Source organism: Pyrus communis, chromosome 8 (assembly GCF_041283825.1).
Source record: "Pyrus communis isolate YQ-2024b chromosome 8, ASM4128382v1, whole genome shotgun sequence".
In the NCBI taxonomy this organism is placed as follows: Eukaryota; Viridiplantae; Streptophyta; class Magnoliopsida; order Rosales; family Rosaceae; genus Pyrus; species Pyrus communis.
Genome location: NC_142572.1, coordinates 13,425,156 through 13,441,893, shown reverse-complemented (window position 1 = coordinate 13,441,893; position 16,738 = coordinate 13,425,156). Strand labels below are relative to the sequence as shown.

Sequence of the window (16,738 nt, the reverse complement as noted above, 5' to 3'; positions counted from 1 at the left end):
CATCCTCATCTTTACACCCCCTCAAGCTGAGCTTGGAAGAAGTTGGAGTTCCAAGAGAGAGCTTGGATTGAAGAAGAAGGAACCGGTTCTTGGGTAGAGACTTAGTGTGAATATCGGCAATTTGGTCCTCAGTACATACATACTGAACTTGCAGCAGATTAGCAAAAACTAACTCCCTAATGTAATGATAATCTATCTCAACATGCTTTGTTCGAGCATGAAAGACAAGATTGGAAGCAAGAGAAATGGCAGAGATGTTATCACACCAGATTGTAGGTTTGGAAGATAATGGAAAACCAAAATCATGAAACACCTTACAGATCCATGTAAGTTCAGCTGCAGTATGTGCCAGAGATCGATATTCAGCTTCAGTGGAGGATCGAGCCACTGTAGGCTGCTTCTTTGCACTCCAGCTGATTAAGTTGGTGCCCAGATAGACACAAAAGCCGCTGGTTGAACGACGATCAAATAAACAACCAGCCCAATCGTTATCAGAAAAAGCAGAAAGATGAAGAGAACTTTTCTGGAACCATAAACCATGATCAGAGGTGCCTTTGAGGAATCGAAGAATCCTTTTAGCAGCTTGCAGATGAAAATCAGTGGGATTATGCATGAACTGGCAGACTTGATTGACAGCAAAAGAGATATCAGGCCGAGTCCAAGTCAAATACTGTAAGGCACCAACCAGAGAGCGATACTCAGTAGGATTGGAGAGAGGAATGCCACTGTGATCCAGTTTAGTAGTGCCAAGAGGAGTGCAACAGGGCTTGGCACCATCCATTTTGGTTTTCTGAAGCAAATCTAGAAGATATTTGCTTTGATGGAGAAATAATCCCTTGGATGAGCGTTGAACTTCCAAACCCAAAAAAAAATGAAGGGGACCTAAGTCCTTGACAGGAAACAGAGAACCAAGTTTCTGAATAACCTGCTGGCACACTGCCGGATCAGGACCACTAATTAAAATGTCATCCACATAAACCAAAACTATAACTAGAACAGGATCTTTGATAACAAAGAGAGATGCATCAGAGCAGGATTGAGTGAAACCAAAGGACTCGAGAGCATGAAAAAGCTTATCAAACCAGGCCCGAGGAGCCTGTTTGAGGCCATATAGGGATTTGTGGAGTTTACACACATGATTTGGCAGATGAGAATCAGTAAAACCAGGAGGTTGTTGCATAAACACCTCTTCATGTAAGTCACCATGAAGAAAGGCATTACTGATGTCAATCTGATTGAGAAACCAATTGTACTGAACAGCAACAGTTAATAGAATTCGAATAGTGACTGGCTTAGCGACAGGGCTAAAGGTTTCTTGATAGTCCAAACCGTGTTATTGGTGAAAACCCTTGGCAACCAATCTGGCCTTGTAGCGTTCAACAGAACCATCAGGTCGTTTCTTAATGCGAAACACCAATTTGCAACCAACCACGTTCTGAGAAGGGGAAGAAGGAACTAAGGACCAAGTGCCAGTAGCTTGAAGAGCATTAAATTCATTTTGCATAGCTAATCGCCAGTCACTGTGCTTGGAAGCTTGATTATAGTAGTGGGAATATAATCAAGAGTGGATGGTAAAGGGTGTTTAGTAGCAGAATAAGCTTTAGGGCGAAAAATACCATTCTTGGATCTAGTAACCATGGGATGATGGTTAGGAACAGCTACAGAAGAGGAAGAATCAATGGGAGGAGCAGGAGATGGAGAAGGGGAGGGTGAGGAAAGATGGGAAACAACAGGGGGAGGAGGTGGAGGAGCAGGAGAAGGCAAAGAGGAGGAAAGAGGGAAGTGAAGATCAATGACAGGAGGAGTAGGAGCAGGGGATGGGAAGCACTGTGAAATAGAAGTGTGTGAAAAAGGAAAGACTTTCTCATTAAACAATACATGCCGGGATATGTAAACCCGGTTTGTGAGAGGATCCAAGCACCGGTAGCCCTTGTGTTGCAGACTGTAGCCAAGGAAAACACATTCTTTACTTTTACCATCCAACTTAGAAGATACATAGGGCTTTAACCAAGGATAGCAACTGCAGCCGAAGATCTTAAGGCGAGTATAATCTGGTGTAGTATGAAACAACAATTCCCATGGTGAAGAAAGAAGACCAGATATAGGCAAACGATTGATCAAATAGAGAGCAGTAGAGATAGCCTCAACCCAATATTGTTGAGGAACATGAGATGCAACTAAAAGAGTGCGAGCTGTCTCTACAAGATGCCGGTGTTTCCGTTCGACACAACCATTTTGCTCAGGAGTATGTGGGCAACTAAGTTGGTGAGAAATGCCATGTAATTGAAGAAATGCTTACAAAGAAGAATTGACAAATTCACCTCCTGAATCTGAACGAATAGCCTTGATTTTATTTCCAACAGAATTTTCTACATATGATTTGAAGGCAACAAATGTAGAATACACTGCAGATTTGACTTTTAATGGAAAAAACCAGCTATACTTAGTATGATCATCTACTATCAACAGATAATATCGAAAACCACTAACTGAAGAGACTGGAGCAGGACCCCAAACATCACAGTGAAGTAAGGCCAAGCTGTGAGATGCAGAGGAACTTGCAGCTTTGAAGGGAAGCTTATGGTGTTTAGCTATAGCACAATCTGAGCAGAAAAATTCAACAGAAGAAGTACCATGGACAACCAATTTATTCCGAGCTAGAACCCTGCGAAAAATAGGAGAAGAAGGATGGCCCAACCGACTGTGCCATATCTTGACTGGAGCTTTAATACTAACGAAAGCTGAGGTAGAGAGTGAAGGAGAAGCAGTACCAGAGAAAGAACGAGTAGAGGACTGCAGAGGATAGAAACCGTCTTCAACTGAACCCCGCAAAAACGTCTTCCCCGTAGAACGATCCTTAACAACGGATCCATTAGAATCAAGAGTTAATGAGCAATAATTGTCTCGGAGAAATTGAAAGGCAGACAACAAATTGTGCTTCATGTGAGGTACATGAAGAACATTGTTCAGTTTAAAGGAAGTAGCAAGTGTACAGAATGTAGAGGAACCAACATGAGAGATGGACAAACCTTTACCATCACCTATGTATACTTTTTCTTCACCAGTGTAGGGAGTAGGAGAGTGAATATTGGAGATGTCATTGGTGATGTGCGAGGTAGCTCCAGAATCAATCAACCAGGTAGGAGGAGACTTAGCACTGTAACGAGCACACATCGCTTGGAGCTTGGAAGGAGGAATGCGACCAGAAATGTCCAGATTCATACGGTCATAGCAATCAATGGCTTCATGACTGAAATTGCCACAGATTTGACAAGGGGCTCGAGGACCAGAAGAAGAGCCGCGAGAGGGAGCAACAGTATTTGGGCGATTGAAGTTACTGGTGAAATTGTTGCCACGAGAATGACCTCGATTACCACGATGATTGGAGAAGCGATTGGGCTTTCCACGATTCGAATTATACCGAAAGGAGTGCTGCAGTGGTTGATTCTGAAGAACATACGCCTGAGGAGGTGTGGGGAGTAGTGGTGGCTGAGTGTTGACCGATAAGGCATGAAACGGTTCAGTAAGATTGGATGAGGCAGCTTTCTTGCGACGAAGCATAGAGAGTTCTTTGGTGAGTAACAAGCCGTGCAATTCATCCAAAGATGTGGAGGATAAGCGAAGCATGATGGAATCGGTGAAGGACTCAAAATCATCAGGAAGACCAGCAAGAGTGGCTGCAATGAGATCGCGATCAGATATTGGGGCTCCAGCAGCAGTGAGAGAATCTGAGATCTCTTTGAGCTCTTCCAAGTAATCAGACATGGATTGAGATCCTTTTTGAATGCTTTGAAGACGCGATCGAAGTTGATGAACATGCGCATCAGAAATACCCCCAAATCGTTGCTCAAGTTTGAGCCAGAGATCACGAGATGACGAAACACCAACGGTGAACGGAATCACTTCCTCAGATAATGTAGAATTGAACCAGATCATGAGGTTTTGATCTTTCTCATACCAAGCTTCAAACGCCGGATTCAGAGTGCGATCAGGCATAAGTGGTGACGGACAAGGGTCGGTACCATCAACAATACCAAGAAGACGATAGCGCCGAAGAATTGGAGCAAAAAGAGCACACCATGGAAGGTAATTGGATCGCTTGAGCTTGATTGGCACCATGCTACCAATATTTTGGATTGTGAGAGAGGTATAAGAAGAGGAATTAGGGTTTGAAGAGGGATTTGGAAGGGGAACCGACTCAGATGGAGAAGCGGTCACAGACGGAGATGCCATGGAAATCAAGAAAACAGATCAAGAATCGAAGATCAGAGGACAAAAGCAGCAAGGAAGGCGATCGAATCGAGTAGAGATCAGAGAAGGAGAACGGAAGAGAAGAGGATCGAGAAAAGCCGTGAGGCGATTGGCGATGAAACCATAAAGAAACTGAGAGGAAAATATCTTTCTGAAATATTACTCTTTCATTACTTAACTGAAAATAATTACATGAGATGGTATTTATAGGCATAACAACCATAACAACTCTAACTGAACCATAACAACTCTAACTAACATGTACACACAGCACATTACAAATAGGTAATTAAAAACATAATATATGTCATGATTTGGCATCCTCATCTTTATGAAGTACGTCCTCTGATCATTTACTTTAAAACGCCATTGCTTACTTCTTTGTTTTTCGATGGAGACGTCATTGCTAACTTCATAATTCAGCTCACAAAAACACATTTCCTTCCCCTTTCTCATGAGAAAATTTTGTTGGACAGTCCATTTTTCAGGTCATATGTTACATTCCTGGATTTTCGTTTTTTCTTTCTTAAAGAAAATATCTCTTAACTCTCTGGTCACCTAACATAACCCAAAATTCAGTAGTTAAAAATGCTTTTAAAACTAATAAACAAAAAAATTTCCCCAAGCTAGTAGTTTTTTTGTCAATTTAATATATGACCCACAAAACAATTAGATAATATATTAGTAATAATATAGAAGAATAACGTGGCAAGCAATGATAGACACTGGCAGATCCATTAAGGGGCAAGAGGGGGTCAACTGAACCTCCGATTTTGAGTGAAACACCATGAATGATTTGGGTGATTTACCTCAGAATGTTGGAGTTGTTCTTCATACATGCCCTCCAACTACTTGATAAAATGCCTAAAAGAGGAGTTGTCATTCTTATTATTTAAAAAACAATAATCAACTTGAGCATTATATTCTCAATGTGCGTTCAAGTAGTGAATTTTCTAAATTGAAAGGAATTGGTAGTCTTGCAAAAAAAAATAATGGAGACAGGGAGAAATATAGTATATAATCATGTGTATTTGTTATCACATTAGCTTTGATTCTACTAGTTGCCACTACTTTAGTCGAGTGAGCCTTTTTTCACTCTGAATATTGTGAAAAGTAAATTACATAACCAAATGTGAGACCAATGGTTGATTGATTGCATGGTGGTTTATATTGAGAGCAATGTTTTTTCTTCCATTAATAATGAAGTTATAATGCAGCATTTTCAAAATATGAAAACGCATCGTGGACAATTATAAATTGTATTGTTATTTTTTTTTATTTATAAATTATGAATAATAGAACTACAATTTCATTTTAAGGTTATTATATGTCTAAGAAATATTTATGAACTTTATTGTGACCTTCCAAATTATTTTTTGGGATCTGTCACTGATATTAGATGCATGATTTTTTTTCACCTTAGTTAGGGGAAAGATCAAGTCTCAAGAGGCTCTCAGAGTCTCAACCATTGACTTTGAACCAAAAGTTCGTATGTGCAATCATTTTCATCTTAGCTAGGGGGAAAGATCAAGAGGCTCTCAGAGTCTCAACCATTGACTTTCAACCAAAAGTTCATATGTCTAATCACCATTCAAGTTAGCACATATGCTTGGACCCGGCTTCTCTGCCCTCCCACTTCCCATACATTCTTATCCCCTCCTATTTTGTGCGGTCACAGTTACGCCACGTCAGTATTTTATATTGATTTTTTTATAGAGATAATAAGACAAAAATCAATAGTAATATAAAATATTGACGTGGTTTAACCGTGACCACACAAATAGGAGGGGATGAAAGTGTATGGGAAGTGGGAGGGCAGAGAAGCCGGGTCCAAGCATATGTGCTAACTTGATTTGTGATTAAACATATGAACTTTTGGTTGAAAGTCAACGGTTGAGACTCTGAGAGCCTCTTGATCTTTCCCCCTAGCTAAGATGAAAATGATTGCACATACGAACTTTTGGTTCAAAGTCAATGGTTGAGACTCTGAGAGACTCTTGAGACTTGATCTTTCCCCTATCTAAGGTGAAAAAAATTCATGCTAAGTCAATGGATTAAAAAATTTAGGTTTTAACCAAAATAATAAAAATGTGTTATAAGTGAATAGTACTATAAATGACTTTTTATAGTAAAAATGTCTTTAACGTTAAAAGTAAACAGTATCAGGATTGTTTCGTTAAAACTCCTTTATTACTTATTAAAATCCCATTCTAAATCTTCTTGAATTAAACTTATCATTCATCATCCATCATTATTGTTGAGAATAGGAATTTATATTGGGAAAGAAGAGACTTTGTATGAGTTTATAAGTAGTTGGTACTTTTTACATTATCAATTGCTTTTATGATGAAACCTCAAATTTCTTCATCTATCAGAGCATGTTATCCCAAATGTGAAGCCTAATGGCCACACGTGCTTTATGTCACCTGATTTGTGTTGTTCACAAGTTAGACTTGAAAATTTATCACACATAAGAGAGCGTGTTGAGCGTATGAATCCTATATCAGAAAAAGAATAAACCTTATATGGGAAGTACTTGAGCTACTCCACATATTGCCGATGTTAATTTTAAAGTTGAACCTCAACTTTCTTCAATTATCAATTTTGTCTTTTAAATTCACTTGACTGACAACATAATTAAAATCTTATTCATCCGTAATAGACCAAAACGGGTACGAAACAGTCTTTTAAGGACAATGGGATAGTGATTCCACACTTTCGTTTTCTCTTTCTGCAGTCCTCCATTTTTTTGTCCCCTTGACACTCCTTTAATTTGTTCAATCTAGAGGAAAGCATAAAGAGAAAAGAAGAGTGCAAAAATTACTACTCCTAATTTACACATAGGTGAGATACAAGACCCTATTGGGCCCAAAGACATTTATTAACACAGAAACGAAATTTACATGTTGAATTAAAATGCAATTACAAAATTCAGATCAAATTCCATACATATGGAGTCGGCTTTGGCGTACCCTATAACATGTATATTATGCATACTTACAAATATCTTGGAATTCCGTAAAAACCAAGGACATGTTATTGGCTTTTTATGTTTTCTTCAGTATCCTCTCATCTCTTTTGGAAATTAAATGCCTTGATTGAGAAGGCAAAAGTGAACCCAAAGAGCACACAAATGCCAACGTGCACAGCTGCAACTACACCCAAAAGGTCCCGTCTATACCCAAAGTAATTCCTCACAAAGTGTTCCACACTTTCACCTGAATCAAATTTGTCTTTTATGTCTCCAAACTGCGAAGTAATCAATCCGTATAACGTGTATGAGACCGGGCAAATCCAGTAGTACCATCTCCACCAAATTGGCATTCTCTGTGATAGAAACAAATTTAGTACATTGTAAGTAATGGTTCATCGTGATACAAGGAAGTTTCCTAAACACAAACCAGACATACATAAGAGCTATAGGAACTTACCGTTCTAGGAACGATGAATCCTGAGAAGAGATTCCATATTGCATAGAAGGCAGAGGCGACTATGGCACCAATGTTATGATTGGGAGTCACGGCTACGGTCATCATACCATAGAACGTGAAGTATAAGAAAGTGAAGTACATGAAGAAGATGTACCAAAGGAACTTGCTGACTGTCCACTCAAATCCGATCATTGTGTATACAATAACTCCATATATGATTGTCTGAACAAAAATATACGGGAGCTCAATCACTACCTGCAAATCATAGGAATTTGGTGAGATCCATACCATCATGGCCGAATTCAACAAAAACTAATAAAATTCATGTTTATACAACTTCATGGGTAAGAGTAACCAAGTAGACTGAAACATGCTTCAATAATTTGTTCTTTTTGAAATTCTGAACATTTCAATAAAGAAGAATCACAGTTTGATTGGATCATCTACCCTTTAGAAAGGCAACCTTAATGAGAGAAATACCTGTCCAAAGGCATACGGCAATGCCGAGTACATTCCAGCTGCCCTTTCTCTGTAAAAGACTGTCCTCTCAATAGCCACAACCGGCTGTACTGATGAGGAATTTTGATACCCAATGAAGAGAACAGCAGCATAAATGGAACCCATTGCATTGAAAAGATCTTGTTGGTTTCTCCTGCATTTTCAATAATTATTGTCAAATTAAGGACTAAAGTTTCCATTTTCACACTGTTTTGTTGTATGTTTTAAACTTGGGGTGCCATTTACCTTTTCGAGCCCAGATCCCAGAATATTGTCCCAAACATTAAAGCTATGAAAATTGTGAACAAGAGTCTCACTGCACTGTATGGCGGGTTTCGCCAGTATGATAAATGTTGTTTCCATAGACAGGCCATGCACTGGCTGAAGAAAGACTGAGAGTACTGAGTAGGGAAGTACAAGTCTTTTGAACCAGCTGGAGGAGTACTTAGCTCCTTGATCATGGCCTTGTTTCTCCTGAACCATTCAAGATGTTATTAGTAGTTACAAAACCAAATGTGCTAAAATTCAACTAGAAAATTCTTCAACTTCCAGGTTTTAGGGGCATTTAGAATTAGAATTAGAAACTTCAGCGGAACCCTACCTGTATAGTTCTGAGTTCCTGTATATATCCGTGAAGTTGACACCAAGAACTGCTTCTTGTGCTGCTGCAGTAATCTCTAACATCCAAGTTGCAGGATTGTAACCATCCTTAATTTTAGGAACTCCATCAATATCCTTTGTTAAAACAAAAACCATGTCAGTAAATACAATTAGGTATGACAACGTTTGAGAGAGTGCGAATTCGTAAACATGTTAAACAGATATTGGAAACATGCTTTTATAAGCCTTACCTCAAAGTACTTGATCAAATGTGCAGAATGACGGCCTAAAGGGCCAACATATATTTCTTCACCTCCCCTTTTCAAAAGAAACAGCTGCAGTGCGAGATTGAATTGATCAGTTATGGTAATATTAAGTAGCACATTCATTTTTTTTTTTAATTCTAAAGCATAAAGAGTGTCTTGCCTCATCGAAAGAATCAAATATGTCAATGCTTGGCTGATGGATGGTGCAGACTACAGTTCGCCCAGTGTCCACTGTATTCCTCACTGTTCTCATTACAATTGCAGCTGCCCTGGCATCAAGGCCAGAGGTTGGCTCGTCCATGAATATTATGGATGGATTGGCAACAAGCTCTACTGCAATCGTTAGCCTCTTACGCTGCTCAGTTGAGAGACCATTCACTCCAGGCAATCCAACAAGCGCTTCTCTTATGGAGGTCAGTTCCACAAGATCCATGACTTCCTCAATAAACATCTGCAAACAATTTTTAGTCAACAACTTGACTAAACAGACCACACTAAATTGACAAATATGCGACCTTACTGTCATATGCTTTACCTTTCTGGTAGTGGAATCAACCTCAGGAGGCAACCGGAGGGATGCAGAGTAAACCAAAGACTCATAAACTGTTACATGAGGAGAGTGTATGTCGGTTTGCTCACAATATCCTGATATGCGAGCAAATGTTTCTTGCTTTTTAGGATACCCAGATATTGTGATGTTTCCTTCGATAAATCCACCCGTTTTCCTCCCTGCCAACACATCCATTAGAGTAGTCTTTCCAGCGCCACTAATACCCATCAGAGCTGTTAAGACTCCTGGCCTAAAAGCACCAGTCACACCCTTCAGAAGTGGTAGCCGATCCTCAGTTACCCCTTGATTTTTCATTTCCTGAAGCCATGTTATAAATTTGAGGTTAAAGATGTATTCAGTGCTACTTGTAGAGAAGTAAAGAGAAGCATTGTTGCCTGAATCTCAAACCGAATTCGTGAATAACCAAAACAAAATGGGAATTTTCTTCAGAAAAGCTCTTCAAGCCTGAAATCTCAAACATTGTTTTCGCTTACATAAAACTGAAAAATACCTGGGGCATGTCAACGGCATATTTGATTTCATCAAAAGTAATCCAAAGAGGTTCGAAAGGAAGAACCATTCCTCGCTTCTTGTTTTGATTGGCTTCAGTAATGCTACCCACTCTTGCAGACAGTGTTCTTGATGATACACTTCTTCGACTTTCGTTCCTTGGGTCTGCATTGTTAACCAAGAAATCATGTTATAGATCGAAATATGCAAGCTACAAGGGAGACTTAATCTTGGGAACTTTTCGACTCACCAGAAGAGTTCTTCCCTCTTGATGATAGCTCAACAGAATCTCCAGCTTTATCAGTAAGTTTCTCAGCCAAGGCCTCTTTGGATAGTACTGCTTGCGGCTTCCCAAATGCTGCAAAATAGTTGTTCGGGTCATTAGTTATAATGCTCATATGGAAATACCAAAAAACATATGTGCACAGATACTTACGATTGAGAAACTTCAAGGCCAAAGTATAGAAGAAATTGAATAGAAAAATATATCCGACTGTAGCTCCTACTCCAATCCAGTACCAATATGGTTCTATGAAAACCCCGCGAGACTTCAAGACCATAACTCCTAACGATTCTGTTGAATTAGGAGGAACCTAGAACACAAATATATCCATATGTATCAGCTAATGCTTTCAAAATAAAATCCTGAAACACTAATGTTTCCACTTACAATGCTCCAACTGTCTCCGAGAAATTCATTGACAGCTATGGCGTTTTGGCCATACATCATCGGTGAGGCCCAATAACCCCATATCCACCACTTCTTCACGTTGTCTGATTCAAAAGACATATTTAAAACCATCAGCCAAAAGAAATGTGATTATTTTTCTTATTACTTAGATTATATTGTTTCCATGCATAGTTCACCTCGAGACAAGACAAAGCCACCCAAAACTAGTACTGCAAGCAACGCGAAAGACCCGAATGTGTTTGCAACAATGATATTCCTCCCTAATGCCCCCATAAATCGGAATAGTCCTGATGCCATCTGGTTAAGCAATAGGAGTAAAAGATATTGTCTAAAAAACCTGCCATTTGAGAGACGTCATCAGATTCTGAAACCACATGTGAATTATAAATAGGATTTGTAGTGTGTATGATGTTTTCTTTCTCACCTTTCGATGTTTGGATCAAAACCAATTACATAGTACGTCATGACCACCCAAACGGCAACTTCTACGAAGCTGATAGGGATCTTAAGGATCCATGTCGGTAAAGAGTATGCCCAAGCAGGATAGAAGAGAAGGTCCCTTTGCTTGAAAAATACAGGAAGTTTCATGATAGTCATGGCAAGCTCTGAGAACCCATTAAACATAACTACGATCACTGTAAAGAACATATCACCCATGAAAATACCCCCATCGTCAACTGTATTCTTATGCATCTCAGTCCGGAGAAATAGGGTCATTGATATAAAAGCCAATATAATGAGCTGAAACCAAAAACCACAAGAAATCAATATGCCTAGTACTCATTGAGCTTCGCTGAACAAATCTTCTTTTCAAATAGTGTTAGCACTTTTTTCGAATTATTTTCCAACAAATTATAGAAATCCACAGTATGATTCCAATTTACATTAAACACCACTTACCTGAGTCATCTTGAAAATGTAGACGAACGAATTCCTCTTCATAAGCAAAAATTCTCTATCAATGCAAGCTTTAAGCAATTCCTTCTTGCTAACACCATACGTCTGAGTTGTTAAGGCTGCAGGGTGACCCTTGGACTTGTCAAATGGAGTAGAAAGCTCATCACCAAGTTTTCGACCAATATGAAATGACTGAAATGCTTCAGCAAATTCCTTGGAAGATATAAAATTATATGGCTCTTCTTTATCCGCCCAGTACTGCTCCTGATCTTTCCTTGATGTTACCTATAATACAGCAGGCGAGGGAAAAAAAAAAAAAAAAAAAAAAAAAAAAAAAAAAAACATAAGGTTAGGAAAAAGGACCTCTCTGAAGAACGAGAAAGTGGTAACACAACAATAGGAGTGCAAATTCTTACTTCTTGTAAGAAGTCAGCTACTCCTTTCCTCTCTGGACATTTGAATCCCATGTGCTCAAAGAACTCGATCACATTTTCGCGGGGGCCTTGGTACACGACTTGCCCATCAGACAGCACAATTATGTCATCAAATAGGTCGTAGGTTTCTGGTGCCGGTTGGAGAAGAGAGATAACAGCAGTTCCACTGAGGATGTGAATGGATTCTCTGAGTGATTTCACTATCTGAAATGTTGTTGAACTGTCTAAACCAGTTGATATCTCATCCATAAAAAGTGCTCTTGCCGGTCCAACCAGCATCTCCCCTGCAGTTATGGATCAGAATTTTCAATAACCAATAGGCAAAGAAAGTATGTCCAACATTAGTTACGGCAGTATGGTAATCAACGGTTTACCTGTTGTGACTCGCTTCTTTTGTCCGCCAGAAATACCTCGTACCATTTCGTCCCCCACCATGATGTCTGCGCAAACCTCAAGTCCCAAAACCTGCAAAGTTTTTGTTAGCATCTGAAAGAAAAATGGTCCCAAAATCTGATACATTTATCTAATTTGAGCTTAAACTTAGAAGGAAAACGAATCCACCTTGAGTATATAATCTGTAACTACACTGGTCTCCTGTCCTTCCAGCGATGCTGCCTGCAAAAGTTGAAAAGCATTTCAAGATATTGAAACGGATTTTTTCAACAACACTTTTGCATTATCTGAAATATGTTATAAACAGAAAGTTCTGTGGATATTAAGTTTACCTTCATGTAGATATCTAGATCAGGATCTGGCATGATATTTGCTTCCTTTTCTCTCCTTGATAATTCTGCCAACATTTCTGAAAATTTTACAAATGAAAAATTAGTTTCAGATTCATGAGAATACTTCAGTTTAAACCACAAATGTCAAATGTTTTGGGGTTTCAACTTGCCATAACGTGGTCCGACCCCTTGACATCTTGCCGAAAAAGCCAATGTTTCTCTCACTGTCATTTCCCCTATGTGGAGATCATGCTGACTAATATAAGCCGAGGTCCTCTCTGGCACAAACTCTTCCATCCCATGTCCGTTATATGCTACTCTCCCAGAAAACTACAAGTTTATGAACAATTTTATCAAATCATGAGGTGAAACAACTATGTTAATAAGGGTTGGACACAGGGTTGGAAATCTTATATCCCTACTTTTAGATCTTTAGCAAGTTTTCCAGCCAAAGCCAATAGTAATGTGGTTTTCCCAGAGCCTGGGGGTCCTAAAAGCAGTGTCATTCTGCAGAAGCCGAATCCGAAAAATCAGAAGTGGACAGTTAAAAGGAGTGTGTGATGATTTACACCAGTATTTAGTCCAATCCCGTTACCTTCTAGGCTTGATAATTCCACTAACATTAGCAAGGATTGGTAGCGGATGCTTTCTACTTGGAAGAATGTGAACAAAATTCAGGCACCCCTTCAAACAGAAAATGTCATCCACATTAAGTTTCAAAAGTATAAATTGTTGCAATTGCATGATTTTAAAGAAAGAAGGAATTGTTGAATTACCTCCAAAATATTAGCAACAAAATTGAATATTGTAGGTAAGGCCCTGCCTCCCACATAAGCTTCTGCTTCAACATTTAAATGCTCATAACGCACTTCAATTGTTGGCATATCAAGTCCAACCCTGAGACAAACCAAACCACATGCATCAATTTTTTTCCAAAACAAAAATCTGACCACAAATTTCTTTAGAAAAGCTATTAAAATCTACTAAAAATATGACTTTAGCCCCTAAAACTTAATTTTCTCTACATAAAACCTGACATAAGTTTTTTTTCTTGAATAAAACCCATTGACTAGATTCCACATCAGCAAATTCATTAATTATGTTTGACTTCACACATTAAAAAAATTTCGCATGCCTAAAATACCCCTATTTGAATAATTTTCTTTTATTTATAAACCCTCTTTGAATGTTTGATGTACATAATTAATGTCATGCAGATGGATGGTAAGAGAGAATTAATGATTTTACAAAAAAAAAAAAAAACATTAATGTTATAAATTCATTGCCTAATATATAATAACATAAAACATGTCTAATATATGTTATTATACATGCTTAATTAAGTCAATAAAATTATATTTTACATATTAATGTAGGTAAATTATTTCACACACACATACCCACCTATATATATATGCCTAATATATGTAAAATTCATGCAAAATAATTTACCTACAAAAAAAAAAAACATTTGATTCAAATAGTGCACCTACTATATTAAAATTTTAAAATGTTAGATTCCTTAAAAAAAGAAAAATAATATACCCAATATATGTAAAATACATGAAAAATAATTTACCTACATAATAACAAACCCATATATGCAAAATACATGCAAACTAATTTACCTTATAAATTCATTGTTTAATTTTTAAAAGAAATAATGTTTCTACTAGTTTTTTTTTTTTTTTTTTCCAAAAATAAAGTACCTATTATTTAATTTTTACGAAAAGTGTGTACCTATTGTGTAATTAAAAAAAAAATTTACATATTGTTTTTTTTTTTATGAAAATAATGTAACTAATTGTTTAGTTTTTACAAGAAACAATGTATCTACTAGTTTATTTTTACCTTTTTTTTTTATTTTTTTTTTCACAAGTTAATGTATCTACTTTTTCAATAGAATGTATATTGAGCTAATTAGATTTGGATTAGGCGATTTCACATAAAAGAAGAAAAGAATTTTTTTTTTTTTAAATTAAAAGCAAAAAAAAAAAAAAAAAAAAAAACTTAAACTAATTGAATGTTGTTGACAAACAAAAGACAATAAATTAAAAGTCTACAAAAAAACCGTAATAGCCATATTAATGTTGGTGGCATGGTGTTGTAAATAAATTTAAATGTATGGACATCTTTTATCTTACATGGCATCAAATTCAAAATTTGGGTTTTATTTAGATGTTTTAATATAGGTGGGTTTATGTCTAGAGTTCAACGGTTATAAGGAGCTAAATCTAAACCATCCTTTATTGCACAAAAGTCCTATCTTGTTTCTCTTTTTGTTTTTTTTTTTGTTTTTTTGAAAAAAACAATATTTTAAACTACTCCCATTCATAAGAACGGGTACACTGCCTTGACTCTATAATTCTATTTTCTTTTCTTGACTTTCACAATACAAAGTTAATTAAGATGCAAAACTTACCGATTAATCCGGTCCTTGAGCTTCAACAAGAACTTCTCATTGTCTTCTTCTGCAGTTTTCACCAGCCTCTCCAACACATTCTTTCTTTCAAGCAACCCAAGATTCTTGATGTCAATCTCTCTTCCTTTGCCTTCTTCCTCGGTGAGAATTCCGCGCCGAATGCGCAAATAAGTAGGCAGCTTCTCAATGGCTGCCCATTTCAGAGCTTCCTCATCATCTTCATCGCGTGAAGACTTGGAGAAAACATCCATGGTGCTGTTCCTCCAAATATTAGAACTGCTCAAACGAGCACTACTCACTCTAACTATATCACCACTACCATTATCCATTTTTACTACTTTCTTTTTTCACTTCCAATACAATCAAGCACAACAACCCACAAGGCCTTGTGTAAATCTCATGCAAAAAAAACGTATTCGTGGATTTCTGAGAAGAAAGCAGCTCGGTATCCCAGATGGGACTGAATATTTATGGATGGACAGACTGCAGAGTTAACATTAATAATGCATGAAGCAGGTTTCTGTGTTCCTGCATTGAGAGGATTTTGTGGGGGCTTTTTGAATTTTTGAGGTTGAACTGAGAGAAGGGTATTTATATAGCTTTAGCAGTATACACAAACTAAATGAATAGTCAACGTGTATAGTACTTTACATTGTTGTTGTAATATGATGTAAGAGCATACCTCATATATATATATGGCTCAACTTGAAAAAATAGAAGTTGTGGAAAGATTATTCAACAAAATGGGTGGAAGTTACTTTAATTGGATTTCGGTTGCGAAATATTAATATCGGTGCTTGTGTTTTATACACAAGTAATATTTTACATTGAATTTATTTAAATTATGAGGAGTGAGTTTTAAATTGTGTATGAACATGAGAGTACATTGTTCTAATTAAATTGGTTAAATGTATAAGATGATGGGCCATTTATTTCTTTGAGAACCCTTTACAATGGAGTTTTAAAATCATTAATGAAGTGGCATTTTACTTGAGCTGTCCAAGAATCCAGACCTAATATATATACTATGACTAGCCGACTTTTTTTAATAACCAATGAGAATTAATAAGAAAAATAATCAGTACGTAAGGAAGAGGAAAGATACTGTCCACCAAACAAAAACATTAGAAATGATTGTGCCCCAAGTATTGTTTCTTCTTCACACTAATTCCCAGACAGCACTAAACAGAATAAGTTTTAAGGAACTACTATTAGTATTCAAAAAATCTCATTCTACAATCTTTGTGAGTATTTTTCTTTCTAATTATAAAAAGTTTTGAGTGCTAATAATAATTCCCCAAATTTTATTGTCAACTTAGACCTAGGTTAGAGACTGTAAATCTTATGCCACCTATTTCTTATATATTATGAGAAATGCTAAGGAGATTTTCTTAAAAGTGGAACTCTTCATGAACTTTCAACCCTTCATGTTTTTTGTACAATGTTTTATAAAGTTGACACAA

The 16,738-nt window shown here is 37.3% G+C and overlaps 1 protein-coding gene across 1 annotated transcript; it reads right to left on the bottom strand.

The window, feature by feature from the left end:
* Positions 1-7,096: 7,096 nt before the first annotated feature.
* LOC137717562 (pleiotropic drug resistance protein 1-like) lies at positions 7,097-15,848 on the bottom strand. Its single transcript, XM_068456963.2, has 24 exons — positions 15,276-15,848; positions 13,630-13,750; positions 13,449-13,537; positions 13,276-13,360; positions 13,024-13,183; positions 12,854-12,930; positions 12,690-12,743; positions 12,503-12,593; positions 12,111-12,412; positions 11,698-11,979; positions 11,222-11,538; positions 10,974-11,134; positions 10,777-10,880; positions 10,543-10,699; positions 10,357-10,464; positions 10,108-10,271; positions 9,582-9,914; positions 9,207-9,497; positions 9,032-9,115; positions 8,782-8,915; positions 8,427-8,654; positions 8,163-8,334; positions 7,683-7,937; positions 7,097-7,578 (listed from the first exon to the last, which is right to left on the bottom strand). The coding sequence occupies exons 1-24, from the start codon at positions 15,602-15,604 to the stop codon at positions 7,321-7,323; spliced, it is 4,356 nt and encodes a 1,451-aa protein (XP_068313064.2). The 5' UTR covers positions 15,605-15,848; the 3' UTR covers positions 7,097-7,320.
* Positions 15,849-16,738: the final 890 nt, after the last annotated feature.